This window comes from Camelus dromedarius, chromosome 11 (assembly GCF_036321535.1).
Source record: "Camelus dromedarius isolate mCamDro1 chromosome 11, mCamDro1.pat, whole genome shotgun sequence".
NCBI lineage: Eukaryota > Metazoa > Chordata > Mammalia > Artiodactyla > Camelidae > Camelus > Camelus dromedarius.
Window position 1 is genome coordinate 5,966,453 of NC_087446.1, and position 20,051 is coordinate 5,986,503.

General features: G+C 37.9%; 1 protein-coding gene across 2 annotated transcripts in view; it reads right to left on the reverse strand.

Annotated features, from left to right (window-relative positions):
* The window catches only part of LOC105091983 (uncharacterized), a 31,001-nt gene that overhangs the window by 10,158 nt on the left and 792 nt on the right, over positions 1-20,051 (reverse strand). For both annotated transcript variants that reach the window (XM_031463367.2, XM_031463364.2), the window contains exons 2-3: positions 832-870; positions 56-99 (exon numbers count right to left, since the gene is read on the reverse strand). In XM_031463367.2, coding sequence (XP_031319227.1) covers positions 56-99; positions 832-863 — 76 coding nt within the window. In that variant the 5' untranslated portion in view covers positions 864-870. The remainder of the gene's footprint in view (positions 1-55; positions 100-831; positions 871-20,051) is intronic.

Here is a 20,051-nt window from a genome sequence, read left to right on the forward strand (position 1 = left end):
TTGTTCACTGAGTCCTGCCATCATCCCCAACTCACCCCAGCACCCAGGCCCTTACCTGCAAGGATGAAGATTTGTACTACATACAGGAACTTGTAGAGCCTGGAAGGAAAGCAGAGCTGAGTGTGAGGCTGGGGTCTCTTGTGCCCTCACCAGTGGGTGCTGGTTTTCTTCCCAGTCCAAGCCCCAAGACCTACTCTTCCAGGGAAGGTCCAATCAATACTTGTGGATGAATAAATCCATCAGCTGTAATGGGGCTCAGCCTGGGCTCCCTGCTGACTAGCCGGCATGACTCTGTGCCTCTGCCTACTTAGAAAGTCAGACGTGGAGCATGGAGCCACAAGAACCCCTGCTCCCCTCCTTTCTCCTCTCCTTCTTTACTTGTTTATATAGGTCCATCTTGCCTCTCCAGCCAGAAGGCAGGGACTCAGCCTTGGCTGGGCATTCACAGTTGTTTATTCAAGTGCTGGATTAGCTCTTCTCCCCACAGCCCTCCAAAGCCCTCTCTACTCTGGACTGACAGATCCCACAACCTGGATTAGAAATAATATTCCATTGTCCATCCTGTTCTTTTAGGACCCCTCCCTTGGGACAAACAGAGCATTTTTGCACTGCTAAGATGATGGCTCCCTGCCTACACACATACACACATACAAAAGCACATCCCACCTGTCAGAACCAGGCCCTCCACTCTGACCCTAAGTCCCAGAGACACTATAACACTCAGGGAAAGGGGAATATAGAATCCTATTTTCCCTTCCTCGTGAGACCAAGTTGGGGGGTTCCCTTTCCTGATCTTTCAGGGCATGGCAACAGGGCCCACCTAAACTTTACCTCTCTCTCTGGCAGCACATACCAAGCACCATTTTCAGTCTAAGAAGAAAAGATAGGCAGCAGTCAGTGCATCACACAGGCCCAGGATCCTGGTGTTCCTTTACCCTGTGGCTTGCAGGGAGACTGCAGTGGGCTAGAGGCAGTTAGGGGAACGGCAGGACCTCCACCAGCAAGGTTCATCCAGGGGAAAGCCTGCTGGTCACAGCAGGAGGCCAAACTCAGGATGGAGTGGGCTAGCACTAGGAGCTTAGAAAATGCTCGGGAATTTCTCCCAAGACCTCAGAGCCCCAGACAAAAGCTGTTTCAATGTCCTCAGAGTTGGAAAGGTAGGTCCTGGGGAATCAGGATGGAAAAGGGGGGGTGGGGTTGAGAGTGGATTAAGGAAAAAGGTAGAGTTCTATTGAATATTTGGTGCAAAATGACCCCAGGTGTAGGCGGCTAAGTATAATAGTAAATAAAAACAATTAAAAACTACCAACAATTTAAAGCATTTTCCAGGTTATGCAGCGTTTTTGGGATCATCTTGGGAGCACCGGGAGGAGACTCCCTGGCCTCCGCAAAAGCGCCCTGTCTAGAGGCCTGCCTTCAGTGTTGAGCTGCGTATGAACAGACACACTGTGAAGCCACGGTCCCGGGGGGAGATGGCCCTCAGTGTGGCCTCGTAAGGCTCCGTCTCCCAAGTGAGTTCCCCGTTCTCCACAGAGACTATTTCAGAATCTCTCTTTAAACCTCTAACCCCTCTTCTGCCTCCCTCACTTTTGGCAGGAACACAGGTACCATCAGATGCACGTTCCCTAGACTTTCTGCTACCAAACTCACCCATCCTCTGCTTCTCACAGGTCATTTCCTCTTCAGGGGAGGAGGCTGTGACCCTTCTCTGGGGCCATCCCCCTCCTGTGCCCCATCCACCCAGATTCTCCAACCGGGGTATCTGGGGGTCTCCTCCCTCACTTGTATATTCAGCCGTCCCTTCTCTTGTGGCTCCTCCTCATCAGCATTTGAACACATTACCCATGTCTTCCATTAAAAGAAAAAGACTTCTCCCTTGAACTCATATCCCTTCTCCAGATACCATTCTAATGGTCCCCTACCCTGCACACCAGTCTCCTTGAGAGAGCTGTCCAGGGTATCTGTCTTCACTCCACTCCACCTCTCCGTCACTCCACAACCCACTTCAATCTGTTTCTGTCCCCCTCAAACTTGGAAATCTCTCTCACCAGGTCGCCAATATCCTCCCTGTCACCAAATCCAAGGGGCCTTTTTCAGGCCTCAGCTCACTGCATCTCTCTGCAGGACACCCTTCACATCGACTCACCTTCCCTGAGAATACTGCCAGCAACATGTTCAACAGTAAGCTTTTTAGTCACCTGTAACTGGGTGTGAGCGGAGTCATCAGGTTTTTTCTGAGAGAAGGTTTTGAGTGAGAGAAGAAGAGGAGGAAAGGGGAACACTAAGCAGGAGGGATACAGAAAAGGTGGCTAAGAGTCGCAAAGACAAATTTCACCTGCTTGGGTGGTTTACTGAGGGCAGCCTTTTGAAACTGCTTACCAAATCTGCCAACCTTGATGATCTGAGCAGTTTGCAGTACACAGGCAGTATTCACCTTCCCTCAGACTCCAGGACTGAGACTGAGAAGGGCACAGGAGCCCAGCTAAGTCTGGGAGTCCAATCACAGACCCTCCCTTCCACAAGCTGTGTGGTGTCTGTGTGTGACATCATGTCTTAGGGGGCTTTATGACAGGACAACCTCTCCTACCTTGACAGAGTAGTATGTCATTGCCACAGGGTGGTTTTAAATCCCCGTGTCAGAGGCAGCACCTTTGTAGTATCTCTTCAGTTCCATTCAATGCCATGAATTCTGCTTGAGCACCTACAATGTGCCAAAATCTACGCAAATTCCGGTAGGGACACAAAGACACAAAGGTGTGTAAGACTCAGTCTTGTCACATAACACAATACTCTTATTTTTCAAATCAAAAACAAGAACACAGCCTGACTATAAGTGTCATCCATTCGTCCATTCATTCAACCAGTGTCTGCTGAACTTATATTTCGGGCCAGGAATAATGCTGAGAGGATAGAAAGGTAAACAGGACGCAGAGATGGCCCTTAAGGAGCTTGAAGACATCAAATAGACAGCTTCTGATTCAAGACAATAACTTCTATACCCTCCCCAAAAAACTATGAATGTAACAAAATAATAATTACAAAACTATGGTGGTTAAAACTGAGGAATGCCTTAGTTTCACAAACACATAAAATATTTACCAAGATGGATCATATTCTCAACCATAAAACAAGCCTCAATAATTTAAAAGATTAAAGTCATTTAAAGTATGTTCTTTGACCACATGGAATCAAAATAGAAATCAGTAACAGAAAGATCCCTGAGAAATCTCCAAATATTTGGAAACTAAACAACACACCTTTACATAATATATGGGTGAAATAATCAAAAGGAAAGAAAGTATTTTGAACTAAATGAAAAGAAAAAAAATCTCAAAATTTGTGGGATGCAGCTAAAACAGTACATAGAAGGAAATTTACAAACTAAAACATCTATATGAGAAAATAAGAAATGTCTCAAATCAAGGACCTCAGTTTCTACTTTAAGAAACTAGAAATGGAGAAGCAAATAAAAGCCAAAGTAAGCACAAGAAGGGAAATTTTAAAATTCAAAGTGGAAAGAAATGAGGTAGGAAACAGAAAAATAGAAAAAATCAATAAAACGAAAAGAGCAACAGAATGTACAATCTTCTAGATAGAATAGATCAGGAAAAAATAAATCAAATGCCAATGTTCAACATCAAGAATGGTAAAGGTGATACTGATGCAGATTCTATAGATACTAAAATGATCATAAGAGAACATTATGAACAATGAGATGCCACTAACTTTGACAATGTAGATGAAACAGACAAAATCTTAAAAAAAAAAAAAAAAGCCCAGTACCAAAGCACATGCAAGAAGAAATATACAACCTGAATCATTCTGTATCTGTTAAAGACATTGAACTTATTTAACTTCCCCACAAAGAAAACTTCAGTTCCATATGGCTTCACTAATAAATTCTATCAAACTTTTAAGGAAGAAATAATATCAATTCTATATAAACTCTTCCAGAAAAATAGGAGGAAATATTTCCCATCTCATTCTATGAGGGCAGAATTATCTGATATCAAAACCAGACAAAGATGACATAAGAAAACTACAAAACAACTTCTTTCATAAATATAGATGCAAATATTATTAACAAAATCTTATTAAACTGAAACCAACAATACATAAAAAGGATAATACACCATTACCAAAGGAGTTTACTTTCAGGAATGTAAGGTTGGTTCAACATTCAAAAACCAACCATTATAACTCACCATACTAGTAGACTAAAAAAAAAAATCATGTGGTTATCTCAACAGATACATAAATAACATTTAACAAAATCAACATTTGTTCCTGAAAACAACCTCCCAGAAATCTAGAAGTAGTTGGAACATCCTCAACCTGATGAAGGACATCTACGAAAAACTTAGAGCTAACAACATACCTGATGGTAAAATACTGAATGTTTTCCCCTTAAATTCAGGAATAAGGCAAGGATATCTGCCCCTGTTGCTTCTATACAACATTGTCCTGGAAGTTTTAGACAATGAACTAAGTTGAGAAATAGAAGTAACTGCCCCTTACTCTATCAGTAAACCTACAACACTCCTGAATATGGCAATGATGTCAGTGAAAAAGTGTAAGATCAGACTTCCCTTCCCATGCCTAATCTAGTCCAAAAATCAACCTAACATTTGAAAATCTGATTTATTATCACTTGTCAATTTTTCTCCTGAAGTCAAATTGTACCCTTTGAGTAACAGAGTTCTAGAATCAGAGCCTCATGACTACAATGATTCAGCCCTTTACATATATCACTTATATTATTTGTGTTAATTTCTTAAGAGAGCTGTAACATTTTCCCCATCAATTTCGGCTGCAAACTGCAAATGAGACAAAACCCTTTCACTTGCATATATATCATAATGTTGCTCACTGATTATACTAATATTTTTCAAATTTGATAATCACAATTAGTCATTAAATGATGATCACTTTTTTCAATGAATTACAAAGATTAAAATTTTAAAAATAAAAGAGAGAAGTAAAAGGCAACCAGATTAGAAAGGAAGAAGTAAAACTGTCTTATTTTGAAGACAACATGATTGTGTGTAAAATCCTACAGGATCATCCAAAAAGCTACTAGATATAGCAAGGTGAAGGATACAAGATCAATATATAAAAATCAATTATATTTTCTGTGAACCTAAAACTGCTCTAAAAATTGTATTAAAAAATCAATTGTATTTCTATAAAATAGCAGTGAACAATTCAGCATTGAAATTTTAAAAACACTAATTATAATAGCATCAAAAATATGAAATACTCTGACAAAATGTGTGTAAAATCTGTACACTAAAGAGATTTCTGGTCAAGACAGTGGAGTGGTAGGACCACGAGACTGCCTCTCTTCTTGAGTACAACAAAACCATAACTGAATGCTAAACAACCATTGAAAAAAGACTGGAACCTAGCAAAGATCTTCTGCAAATGGAGTCATAAGGAACCACAGCAGGACGGTAGGAGGGGCGTGCTTACGATATAATTGGGCCCCATATCTCTCGGGTGGGCGACCCGCAAGCTGGAGGTTTGTTAAGTCACAGAGGCCCTCACACAGGACTGAGAACTCTAAGCCCCACGTCAGTCTCCCCAGCTCGGTCTCAGCATTGGAAGAGAAGGAGACCCCAGGATACCTGGTTTTGAAGGACAGGGGAGCTTGGCTCTGGGACCCTCACAGGACTAGGGGAAATGGAGACTCCACTGGCTTGGGAAGCATACACGGAAACTCACGTGCACCAGGTCCAAGGGCAGAGGCAGTGATTTCATAGGAACCTGGGCCAGACCTGCCTGCTGGATTTGGAGAGTCTCCTGGGGACGTGGGGTAAGGCTTTGGCTCACTCAAGAGACATAAAAGCCGGTGGCAGACATTTAGGGAGTGCTAATCTACCTGAGCTTTCCTGGAGGCTGACATCTTGTTTGGATCATTAGCACCAAGACCTAGACCCACCCAACGGCCTGTAGGGAAGCCTCAGGCCAAACAACATACAGGGTGGGAACACAGCCTCACTCATCAGCAGACTTCCTAAGCCACAAAGACCTCTAGACACAGCCCTACCCACAAGAGGTTCAGGACCAAGCTTCAACCAGCAGTGGGCAGGCACTGTCTCCTCCTGCCAGGAAACCAGCATATGCCTCTAGTTCAGCTTCATCCACCAGGGGGCAGATACAAGAAATAAGAAAACAATAATCCCAAAGCCTGTGGAAGGAATCCACAAACACAGAAAGATAGACGATATGAGGCCAAGGCAGAAGATAAAATCCCAGAAGAAGAAATAAATGATGAGGAAATAGGCAATTTATCTGAGAAAGAGTTTAAAGTAATGATGGCCAAGATGTTCAGAGAACTCAAGAGAAGTACAGATGCACAGAGCGAAGTTTTTAGCAAAGAGCTGGAAAATATAAAGAATACCCAAACAGAGTTGAAGAATAAAATCACTGAAGTGAATAATACACCAGAGGAACCAAGAATAGACTAAATGAGGCAGAAGAAGGGATCAGTGAGCTAAAAGACAGATTAGTGGAAATCACTACTTCAGAACAGAAAAAAGAATGAAAAGAAATGAGGATAGGTTAAGAGAACTTTGGGACAGCATGAAGCGTGCTGATATTTGCATTACAGAGGTCCCAGGAAGAGAAGAGAGAGAGAAAAGACCTGAGAAAATTTTTGGAGAGATAATCACTGAAAACTTCCCCAACTTGGAAAACGGAACAGTCAAACAAGTCCAGGAAGCACAGAGAGGACCACACAGAATCAACACAAAGAGGAACACACCAAGGCACATCATCATCAAATTGACAACAAGAATAAGGAGAAAATATTAAAATCAGAGAGAGAAAAGCAATAAATAACATACAAGGGAACTCCCATATGGTTATCAGATGATTTTTCAGTAGAAACTCTACAGGCCAGAGGGAGTGGCACAATATACTTAAAGTGATGAAAGCGGAAAACTTACAACCAAGAATACTCTATCCAGCAAGGCTCTTGTTCAGAATTGACGGAGAAATCAAAAGCTTCACAGATAAACAAAAGCTAAAAGATTTCAGCACCATCAAACCAGCTTTACAACAAATGTTAAAGGACCTTCTCTAGTCATCAAACTATAAAAAAAGAGAACAAAAAGAAGAAAGGGAAAAGAAAAGAGAGACCTACAAAAGATTGCTTTGGCTGTTCAGGGTCTTTTGTGGTTCCTTATAAATTTTGGAGTTGTTTGTTCTAGTTCTGCGAGGAATGTCATGAGTATTTCGATGGGAGTTGCGCTGGATCTGTGGATTGCTTTGGGTAGTGTGGCCATTTTGATAGTGTTGATTCTTCCAATCCAGGAACACAACAAATCTTTCCATTTCTTTGTGACATTTTGGTTTTTGGAGTATAGGTAATCGCCTTTGTTAAGTTTACTTCTCGGTATTTTGTTGTTTTTGATGTAATGGAAATGTCTCTGCCAGTTATAAAATTCTGGTTTTTGAAGTGAATAAAAAAAAAAAAGAATGAAGGGCTGCAAATGGCAAAATATCCTTCTTTATTATGGGTGAATTGTATTCATACACACACACACACACTGCATCTTCATTTTCTATTCAACTATTAATGTGCACTTAGGATGCGTCCATATCTTGGCAATTATAAATAATGTTGCTGTTAATAGCAGGCTGTATGTATCTTCTTGAATTCATTCTTATTTTGTGGTTGGCTTTATTCCTTTGACAACTATGTAAGTTTGAAAAGCTAAAGCTCTAAACATCCTTAGAAACAATGAATAGTACATATATGTAAATTTAAAAATATATGTGCAGTAAAAAAAAAGATCTATCAAGCTATGAAAGACATGGAAGAAACTTAAAAAGACATATTACTAAATGAAAGAAGCCAGTCTGAAAAGGCTACAAACTGTACGATTCCAACCAAATGACATTCTGGAAAAGGCACACCTACAGAAACAATAAAAAGATCATGGTTTTTAGGGGTTTGGGGATAGGGAGGTAGGGAGGAATGAATAGATGGAGCACAAGGGATTTTTAGAGCAATGAAATTATTCTCTATGATACTATAGTGATGGCTACATGTCATTACGCATTTGTCAAAACCCATAGAATGTACAACATCAAGAGTGAACCCTAATGTAAACTATGGACTTTGGTTGATAATAACGTGCCCATGTTGGTTCATCGATTGTACCAGATATGCACACTGATGAGGGATGTTGAGGGTAGGGGAGTGTATATGTGTGGGTGGGGAGGGCTATGTGCAAACTCTCTGTATTTTCTGTTCAATTCTTCTGTGAACCTGAAACTGCTAAAGTCTATTTTAAAAAAATCTGTACACTAAAAACTACAAAACACTGTTGAGAGAAACTAAAGACCTAAATAAATGAAGAGATATACAATGGTCATGAATCAGAAGATTCAGAATTATTAAGATGTCAATTCCACCCTCAAATTGATCTACAGATTCAAAGAAATTGCATTTTAAAATTTCAGCAAAATTTTTTGGCTGTTGAAATTGATATGCTGTTTCTCAAGTTCATATGGAAGTGCAAAGCACCTACAATAGCCAAACAATTTTGAAAAAATAAAGTTGGACAGTAATCAAGACAGTATGAGATTGTTGATGTCAAGATAGATGGAACAGAATAGAGTCTAGACATATATTGTCAATTGATTTTAGACAAAGGTGCAAATGCAATTTAGTGGAGGAAATACAGTATTTTCAATAAATGGTCCTAGAACAATTGGGTATTCATATAAAAAATGAACCTTGATTCACATCTCACACTATATACAAAAATTGACTCAAAATTGATCACAGAACTAGATCTAAAACCTAAAATTCCAGAGAAAATCTAACTTGAAAAGATGCATGCATCTCAGTGTTCACAGCAGCACTATTTACAATAGCCAAGACCTGGGAGCAACCTAAATGTCCACTGACAGATCAATGGTAAAGAAGATGTCACACACACACACACACACACACACACACACACACACACACACACACGAATATTACTCAGCCATAAAAAAGACTGAAATAGTGCCATTTGCAGCAACATGGCTGGAACTAGAGATTATCATTTTAAGTGAAATATGTCAGACAGAGAAAGACAATTATCATATAACACCTATACATGGAATCTAAAAAAAAAAATGACACAAATGAACTTATTTATACACCAGAAACAGAGTCACAGATATAGAAGACAAACTATAGTTACCAAAGGGGAAAGGAGACAAAGGGAGGGATATATTAAGAGTTTGGGATTAACATATACACACTACTATATGTAAAATAGATTATCAACAAAGACCTATTGTATAGCACAGGGAATTCAATATCTTGTCATTATCTATAACAGTAAAGAATCTGAAAAAGAATGTGTATATATATTCCTACACACATATATGTACAATTTTTAAATCCTAAAATTATTAAACTTCCAGAAGAAAACATAGAAAATCCATTGACTAGGCAAAGATTTCTCAATATACCACCCAAATCATGATCCATAACCAAAAAAACCTGATAAACTGGCCTTCATCAAAAGAAAAAAATCTGCTCCTCTGAACACTGTTCAGAGAATAGAAAGGGAAGCCACAGACTAGGAGAAAATATTTACAAATTGTATGTCTAATAAAGAACTTTTTGTCTAGAATTTTAAAGTACCTTCAAATTTCAAAATTAATTAAGTAAATAATTAATTATTTAATTGGACAAAAGATCTGAACAGATACTTCACAAAAGAAGATAGACAGCAAACAAGTATATGAAAAGACCTTCAACATTATTGGTCATTAGGGAAATGCAAATTAAAACCGTAGTAAGATAACACTACACACCTGTTAGACTATCTCAAATCAGGAAGACTAATCATACCAAATATTGACGAGAAATGGAATAACTGAAACTCTCAACCACTGCTGATGGGAATATAAAATGATACAAGTACTTTTTGGAGTTCAGAAGTTTCTTTAAAAATAAAAACATACACCTACGATATCACATAGCCATTTCACTCTAGATATTTACTCAAGAAAGAAAGCATATTCCATACAAAGACTTGCACACAAATATTCGTAACAACTTTATCTGTAACAGACCCAAACTGGAAACACTCCAAATGTCCATGAGCCAGTAAATAAATAAACAAGTTGTGGTATATCTACATAATGGAATATACTCAGCAGTAAAAGAAATGAACTATTGATATCTGTAACAGTAGGGATGAATCTGAATTTTTTTCTGAGTGAAAGAAGTCAAAGAAGAATACATACTATATGATAATATAAAACTTTACAAAATGTAAATAAATTTCAGTGACAGAAAGTGTATCAGTGGTTGCCTGGGAATGGGGGTGCAGACAGGGAGAGATGAGATGAAGAGATTACAAAAGTGTATGAGAAAGCTTTTGGGGTGATAGAGATGCTCATTCTCTTAACTGTGGTGATGGTTTCACAGGTGTATAATACGTTAAAATATCAAATTATACACATTAAACATGTGCAGTTCATTATAAGTCAATTATATACCAATGAAGTTCTTTTTAAAAAAGAGTGAAGTTATATGAACTATTCTATTCTCTTTCTCTAGACCTTCAACATTTTAAATATCTCTAAACATTTTAACAGGTACTCATATAATCTCCCAACATAGAACATAGATATTTCTTTATAAGGATAAGAAACAAAGTCCACGAAAAGAATGGCTGTCCAAAAGAAGGAATTCAGCATGATTCAGAGCAATGGTCCCCTATGTAACAGTTACCCAAAAAATAGGAGAAAACTAGAAACATTCTATTTTATATTCTCAACAGTGTTCAAGAAGACGTATCTATGAAAGAGCAGACAGTAATAAAAATTTCATCTGATATAGGGCAACAGCTAAATTTTAAAATGTAATAGAAGCAGTGAACAGCAAGTTGGATACTACAAACAACTGAATTAGTGAATTAAAAGAGAAACCCAGGAAATTTTTCCAGACTGCAGAAGCAAAAAGTAAAGAATAGAAATATTGAGCGAAAAGGTGAGAGATATGGAGATTCAAATGACTGAATTGAACAGACATATAATAAGAATACCAGGAGGAAACAAGTCGAGGGAGAAGAAACAAAATAAATAAAAGAAAAATGTTCCTTGAAATGAAAGAAGCCTTGACTCTTAAATCACATGCTTTTTAATTAATGAGGCAAAGGTAACATACAGGGTTCCATACACACACATATCCTGGTAAGATTTTTGAATGTTAAGAACTAAGAAAACATTAAGGCAGGAGAAGGAAAAAAAATAGGTTCTTACTCAAAAAAGAATAAAGAATCAGAATGGCATCAGAATTACTACATGAAATACTAAGTGTTAGAGGACAGTGGAGTAATGCTGTACAGAATTTTGAGGGAAAATGATTGTGACTCAAGAATTCTATGCTGAGCCAAGTCAGCTTTCAGTGTCAGGTCAACAGTAAGGTTTTCAGGACCTGCTGAGTCCAGACATCAGACTGCCACTCATGTACACTGCCTCTCTCTTCTACCTAAGCAACAGAGGTAAAAGAAAGTAGATCTCAGAATAAATCCATAGTAGTGCTGGAAAGCAAACAGGGGTGCCCTGCTGAACCAGAAGCCATAAGGAATCTCTCAAAAATGGAAGACAGGCAGCATAAGGTTGGCAGAGAAAATGAAAGCACAAAATACACGCAGGAGAACATCACTGTGAAAGGTGGAAGGTCTCTGAAAGTCTCTGTGCATCAAAGTGACAGATCTGGGGAGCAGGAAAAAAACCTGTCAGGATGATTGGTTGGGGGGATTCATGTGAAGCAAAAATGTGAAGCAAAATTGACTTTCTTTCCCCACCTGTGGCAAGCAGACAAAAACAGATGCTTCAATCACCAGGTGAGAGCCATGAATGTGAGAATCCTTGGCCAGAGAAGCGCTAGATGGCTGCTAACACCCAGCAGGAATGGGGAGCCGCAGTTCTCCAAAGTCTAACCACAAAGTACCCTACCTAGCAATGTCATGCCTTGACTCCACAGAGACTAATGGCACTCCACAGTAAATAAAATCATTCAAGGAGAATCCATCAGAGAATTTCAAAGACAGACTTGAGCATTTAGCCAGAAGTTGCCAAACATTTGAAGAAAATCAACACTAGAAAGAGACACCAAGCTATATAAGTTAAAAAAACTAATGACTAAGGAAAAGAGTTAATAGAGAAAATCAAAGGAGACTTTAAAGTAAGTATTATTAAAATCCTCAAAAAAGATAAAAGAAGACATGGTACCCATCAAACGTGACTTGTCTGTTAGGGAAGAGAAACAGCTATAATGGAAATAAAAACCGAGCTGGTGAAACGTTGGCTTCCCATTACACTTAGGCTTTTCAAAGACTTTCAGCCACAAGGGAGTAGTTGATACTGGATTTACCTTCCCACAATGAACAAACATAAAAGGGGACAAAATACATCTAACTACTTATATGCATGGAAAGCAACCAATGCAGGGCTGTCTTACATCCACCCAGGTTTACTCCTGAAGATATTTTCCTAAGTATGACCTGAAGCGGTGGAGCCAAGACAGAGAACAGAATTCTTACTGGGTATAGAAGGCAGAGACTGAAGTTTAGGGCTGCTAATGCTACAAAGATCTGAAGGTCAGGGAACTGAAGAGGAAAGAACCATAGACAAGGAGTCTAAAAGGTCTGCATATAGATGTTCCTCAAGTACTGACCAACTGCCAGGTTGAGCAGATAAGATACCCTCGCACACAGCTTCTGGGAGCTGAGAGCTGGTGGAGAAATTCAGAGTCACACAGAGCTGGAGTGACACTGGAGACTGGGCCTGGCCAGAGTGAAGAGATCTTGGTGCATACCTCAGGCACTCAGTTAAGGCTCCAGAAAAGCATCACCCTAGGAATTAGGACTACTAGAAGTATGGGCAAAACTAAAATAGTTCCTATCGATTGAAGCCTAAATTCAAGCCTCAAAGCCTACCAAAACAAAACCTGATATTCCTTTAGAGAAAGTTAACAGAATCTACAACATATCCACGATGTCCAGCTTAAAATAAAAAGTTACTAAGCTCACAAAGAAGCAGGACAAATTAACTGATAATTAAGAGATAGTCAAAGAAGTTGATACATGGATAATCTAGACATTGGAGTTAGCAGAGGACTTTTAAAAATAGCTGTAATTAGTACGTTAAAGAAAATAGACAAAAAGGTAGACAAAACAGATGAAGAACTACAGTAATTCAACAGAGAATTAGAATCTGTAAAAAATCAAATAGACACTGTGGTAGGGCAACCACTAAGACAGTCCCTAATAATCTCCGCTTCCTAGTAATCATTTGAGTGTGACTTGGATTTATAGAATAAATTTGGTAGAAGTGAGATGTCACTTCCAAAATAAGTTTACAAAAAAGACTATATAGCGGGGGAGAGGGTATAGCTCAGTGGTAAAGTGCACACAAGGTCCTGGGTTCAATCCCCAGTGCTTATATGTGTATGTATAGATACACATGTATACATGTATATACATTTATTCATACACACACACACACACACACATATGTATACATATACATATGTATGTATACCTAACTACCTCCCCGCCCCCCAAAAAAGTCTGTGGCTTCCATCTTGACTATTTACTCTCACCCTCTGAATGCTTGCCATGGGAGAAAACAGTTGCCATACAATGAGGCAGCCCTGTGAAGAGGCCCATGAGTGGATACCACCTCACACTCTCTTCCCCAGCCCAGCTGAGCCCTCAGTGAGACCACAGTGCCAGGTGGCTGACTGCCACCTCCTGAGGGATCTTGAACCAGAGGAACACAAATAAGCCTATACTGGACTCCTAACAGGGCCCACAGGAAACTGTGAGATAATAAATGTTTGTTGTTTTTAGCTGATAAATTTTGAGGTAATTTGTTCATAGCAATAGATAAAATAGACATTCTAAACACAAAATACAAAGCGTGACATCAAGAACTCACTGGACCAAATGGTTTAATAGCAGACACAGCAGAAAACAGAAGTAGTGTGGGGAACAGGTACAATATGCTTTATGGGTAATAAATGCTCTGTTCCCTGAACGCCATCCAGAGGTCTTGTATTTCTCTTAGGGTCTGAATATACATACACATACTATGTGTAAAAAATGCTATGTTCCTGTTAGGAAGACTCAGTGGTATAAAAATATCATTTCTATGTTCAATTACAATCTATATTCAGTGTACTCTCAATCAGAATCCTGATGAGATTATGTTATTACTTTGCTTACTTTTTTATTTGGTTTACAGTTTTACTGAGAAATAATTGACATGCGTCATTGTATAATTTTCACACATACAGCATTACGGTTTGATTTACATACACTGTGAAATGATTACCACAGTAGGTTCAGCTAACATCCATCTTCTCATATAGATACAATAAAAAGAAAAAAGAGAAAGTTTTCTTCTTGTAATAAGAACTCTTAGAATTTACTCTCATGGACTTTCCTATGTATCACACAGCAGTGTTAGTGATAGTCATCATGTTATACGTTACATCCCTAGAACTTACTTATCTTAAAACTAGAAGGAGTTTTGACCTCCTTTTCTCTAATTCTCCCTCTCTCCTCCCTCCGCCTCTGGTAACCCCAAGTCTGATTTCTTTTTCTATGAATTTGGTCTTGTTGTTGTCATTTATTAGATTCCACATATAAATGAGATCATACAGTATTTGTCTTTCTCTGTATGACTTATTTTACTTAGCAAGGTCCATCCATGCTGTCGCAAATGTTAGGATTTCCTCATTTGTTATGATCGAATAATATTCCATTGTATACTTATGCCACAACTTCTTTATTCATTCTTCCATCAACGGATATTTAAGTTACTTCCACGTCTTGGCTATTGTAAATAATGCTGCTATGAACATAGGGATGCAGATATCTTTTCAAGTTAGTGTTTTTGTTTCCTTTGGATATATTCCCAGAAGTGGATTATATGGTAATTCCAATTCTTAATTTTTTAAGGCTCCTCCATAGTGTTTTGCATACTGGCTGTCTATTTCCCCTGCTGAAATGGTGTCAAAGGAAGCTAGATAAAAGAGAATGTTTAAGTAAGATCCAGGGTCTCTTAACATAATAGCCAAAACATCCAGGTTTCAATTAAAAATCACTCATCATACCAAAAACAAGGAACATCTTAAACTGAATGAAAAAAGACCACTAGGTGCCAACAACAAGATGACAGAGATGGCAGAATTATCTGACAAAGATTTTAAAGCAGCCATCATATCTTTACACTAACAATGAAGTATCAGTAAAGGAAAGTAAAGAAATGATCTCTTTTAAAATTGCATCCAAGAAAATAAAATAATTAGGAATAAATCTGACCAAGGAAGTGAAACACCTTCTCTGTGGAGAACTACAAAACATTGACTAAGGAAATTACAGATGACTTAAAGAAATGGAAAGATATTCCATATTCTCAGAATGGAAGAATTAATTAAAATGGCCATACCACCCAAAGCAATCTAGGTTTAATGTGATCCCTACCAAATTACCCAGGACGTTTTTCACAGAACTAGAACAAATAATCCTAAAATTTATATAAAATCACAAAAGACCCAGAATTGCCAAAGCAACACTGAAGAAAAAGAATGAAGCTGGAGAAATAACCCTCCCAGACTTCAGACAATACTACAGAGCTAGAGTAATCAAAACAGCTTGGTGTTGGAACAAAAACAGACATATGGATCAATGGAAAAGAATAGAGAGCCCAGAAATAAACCCACAAATTTTTGATCAATTAATCTTTGACAAAGGAGGTAAGAACGTACAATGAAGTAAAGACAGTCTCTTCAGCAAACGGTGTTGGGAAAACTGGACAGCTGCATGTAAATCAATGAAGTTAGACTACTCCCTCACATCATACACAAAAATAAACTCAAAATGGCTTAAAGACTTAAACTTAAGACAAGACATTATAAACCTCTTAGAAGAAAACATAGGCAAAACCTTATCCGACATAAATCTCGCAAAGTTCTCGTAGGGCAGTCTACGCAGGCAATACAAATAAAAACAAAAATAAACAAATGGGACCTAATTAAACTTACAAGCTTTTGTACAGCAAAGGAAAACAAAAAGACAACCTATGGAATGGGAGAAAATACTTGTAAAAGATGAGACTGACTGTTGTATAAATTCTTTACATATTTTAGATATTAAGCCCTTGTCAAATGTATGATTTGCAAATATCTTCTCCTATTCAGTAGGCTGGCTTTTCACTTTGATTATGGTTTCCACTGCTGTCCAAAAGGTTTTTTTTTTTTTATTCTTTCTTTTTTTAATCGAAATACAGTTGATTTACAATATTGTGTTAGTTTCAGGTGTACAGCAAAGTGATTTGGTTATTCTTTTCCATTATAGTTTATTATAAGAAACTTTTTAGTTTGATGTAGTCCCATTTGTTTATTTTTGCTTTTGTTTTCCTTGCCTTTGGAGTTAGATCGATAAATATATAGCTAAGATTGATGTCCAGGAGTTAACCACTCTGTTTTCTTATGGAAATGTTATGATTTCAGGTCTTACGTTCAATTCTTTAATCCATTTTGAGTTAATTTTTGTGCATAGTGTAAGACTGTGATCTAATTTCATTCTTTTGCATGTGGCTGTCCAGTTTTCCCAACACCATTTATTGAAGAGACTGCACTTTCTCCACTGTATGTTCTTGGTTCTTTTGTTGTTAATTAATTGTTCATATTATACGTGGGTTTATTTCTGGGTACTTTCTCCACTGTATGTTCTTGGTTCTTTTGTTGTTAATTAATTGTTTATATTATACATGGGTTTATTTCTGGGCTCTCAATTCTGTTTCATTGATCTGTGTGTCTGTTTTTTGTGCCAATACCATACTGTTTTGATTATTACAGCTTTCAACTGAATTTTGATAAAGGTGCAAATGCAATTCAATGGAGAAAAGCTGGCTTTTCAACAAATGGTTCTACAGTAATCCACCCATAGGCAAAAACAAAACAAAACAAAACAAAATCTCCGTCTAAACCTAACACCTTATATGAAAATTAACTCAAAATGGACCCTGTCTTAAATGTAAAACATAAAACTCTCAGGGAAAAAATCATAGATCTTCTCAACCTAGGGCTAGGATTCCTAAGTTTTACACCAAAAGCACAATCCATAAAAGGAAAATAAATTATAAACTGGCTTTCATCAAAATTAAATACTTTTCCTCTGTGAAAGACCCTGCTGAAAAGATGAAAAAACAAGCTACAGAATGGGAGAAAATATTTGCAAACCACATATCTGACAAAGGACTAGTATCTAGAATATATAAAGAACTCTCAAAACTCAACAGATAAACAATCTAATTAGAAAATGGGCAAAAGACACTAAAAGCCATTTCACTAGAGAGAACATAAGATGAGAAATAAGCATGAGAAGGGATGTTCAACATCACTAGCCATAAGGGAAATGCAAACTAAAACAACAATGAGATATCCCTACACATCTATCAAATGGCTAAAATAAAAATGTGCTGCACTAAATGCAGATAAGAATTTGGAGAAACTGGATCACTCATATACTGCTGATTGGAATGTAAAATGGTACAGCTGCTCTGGAAAACAACTTAGTAGTTTCTTAAACAACCAAATATGCAACAAACACATTGCCCAGCAATTGCGCTCCTAGGCACTTATACTAGAGAAATAAAGACTTGTGTTAACATAAAAGCTGTACAGAAGTGTGTGCAGGTTTATTTATAACACCCCCGAATTGGAAACAACCCAGATGTCCTTTAAGGGGTGAATGGTTAAACCGTGGTACCTCCACACCATGGAATCCTACTCAGAAATAAAAAGGAATAAACTACTGATACACATAACAACCTGGATGAATCTCAAGAGAATCATGCTGACGGATGAAAAAAAATCTATGCAAAATGTTACATACTGTATGATTCCATTTATATAACATCCTTGAAATAACAAAATTACAGAAATGGAGTCCCCTTATCAGGGAGGGACTAAGGTAGGAGAAGGGCAACATGAGGGATCCTTGTGGCAACAGAAATATTTTGTATATTGATTACATCAATGCCAGTCTCCTTGCTGTGATATTATACTATCATCTTACAATATGTTCATTGAATTTTAGTATATTTACAAAGTTGTACACTATCACCATGAACGAATTTTAGAGCATTTCCATCAGCTGAAACAGGAATCTTATGCTACACTCACTCCTCATTTCCACTCAGCCCACTAATCTACTTCTTGTCTCTACAGATTTGCCTTTTCTGAACCCATCATAAATATGGTATCATACTATACATGTTTTGCATCTAGCTTCTTCCACTGAGCATGTTTTCAAGGTTCATCGTGGCTGTTGAGTATTCTGTTGTATGGATATACCACATTTTGTTTATCCACTTTTCTGGAGTGCAGTTCATCCAGTTGATGAACTTTGTGGTTGCTTCTACTTTTTAGTTATTGTGAATAGTACTGCTATAAACATTCACATACAAGTCTGTGTGGACAAATGTTCTCATTTCTCCTGGATAGATACCCAGGACTGAAACTGCTAGATCATATAACAAGTCCATGGTTACCTTTTTAAGAAACTGCCAGACTGTTTTCCAAAGTGGCTGCATCATTTTACATTCCCACCAGCAATGCATGAGGGTTCCAATTCCTCCACATCCTCACCAACACTGACTATTGTCTGTTTTTTATTCTAGTGGGTAAGAAATGGTACCTTGTTATGGTTTTGATTTGCATTTATCTAATGACTAATGATGTTGAGTGTCTTTTCATGTATTATTGGACAATTGTATATCTTCTTGGGAAAAACAGTTATTCAAATCCTTTGCCCATTAAAAAAAAAAAAAGACTGTTTTTTTAGAGCAGTTTTAGGTTCATAGCAAAATTGAGTGGAAAGTACAAAAAGTTTCCATATAGCCCCTTGCCCTGCTGCCTTTCAGCCTCCTCCTCCAGAGAGGTACATTTGTTAGTGGAAAAACCTATACTGACGTATCACTGCCATCCAAAGTCCACTATTCACCTTAGGGTTCACTCTGTGGGTTTGGACAAATGTATAATGACATGTATCCACCATTATAGTATCATACAGAATGGCTTCAAGGCCTTAAAAACCGTGTGTGCTGCAACTGTTCCTCCTTCCCTCCACCCTAGTTTCTAACAACCAATGATCTTTTTTATTGTCTTCATAGTTTTGCCTTTTTCCAGGGTATCATATAGCTAGAATCATACACTATGGAGCCTTTTCAGACTGGCTTCTTTCACTTAGAAATATCCATTAGAGTTTCCTCCACGTCTTTTCATGCCTCATTTCTTTCTAATGCTCAAGAATATTCCATTGTCTGATTGTGCCACAGTTTATTCATTCACCTCCTGAAGGGCTTCTTGGTGGCTTCCAAGTTTAGGGAATTATAAATAAAGCTGCTATAAACATCTGTGTGCAGGTTTTTGTGTGGACATAAGTTTTCAACTTATTTGGGTAAATACCAAGGATTGTGATTACTGGATTCTATAGTACAAGTATGCTAGTTTTGTAAGAAACTGCCAAACTGTCTTCCAAACTAGGTGTATGATTTTATATTCTCACCAGCAATGAGAGGTCTTGCTGCTCCACATCCTCATCAGCATTTGGTGTTGTCACTTTTGCATATTTTTAATAGGGCTATTTGTTTTTTATTATTGAGTTATGAGTCTTATATATTCTAGATACAAGTTCCTTATGAAACACGATTTGCAAATATTTTTTCCCAGTTTGTGAGTTGTCTTAGAGACTTTTTTTTTCAATGAATAAGGATATTAAACACTAAATTCATGATAGCGGTGACTCCTAGAGGAGGCAGGAGCATAGACCAGGTTAGAAATATGCAGGTAGCTATCAGAGGTAGAGCACAAACTCTTGGAGCCAGCTGAGTCTCAACCCAATATTGTCAAGTAACTTAGTCTCTGCGTCTCAGTTTTCTCATCTCTAAAAGGGGTATAACAGAGCTCAACTCATGTGTCATGAGGCTTACACAAGTTAATGCGCCTGAAG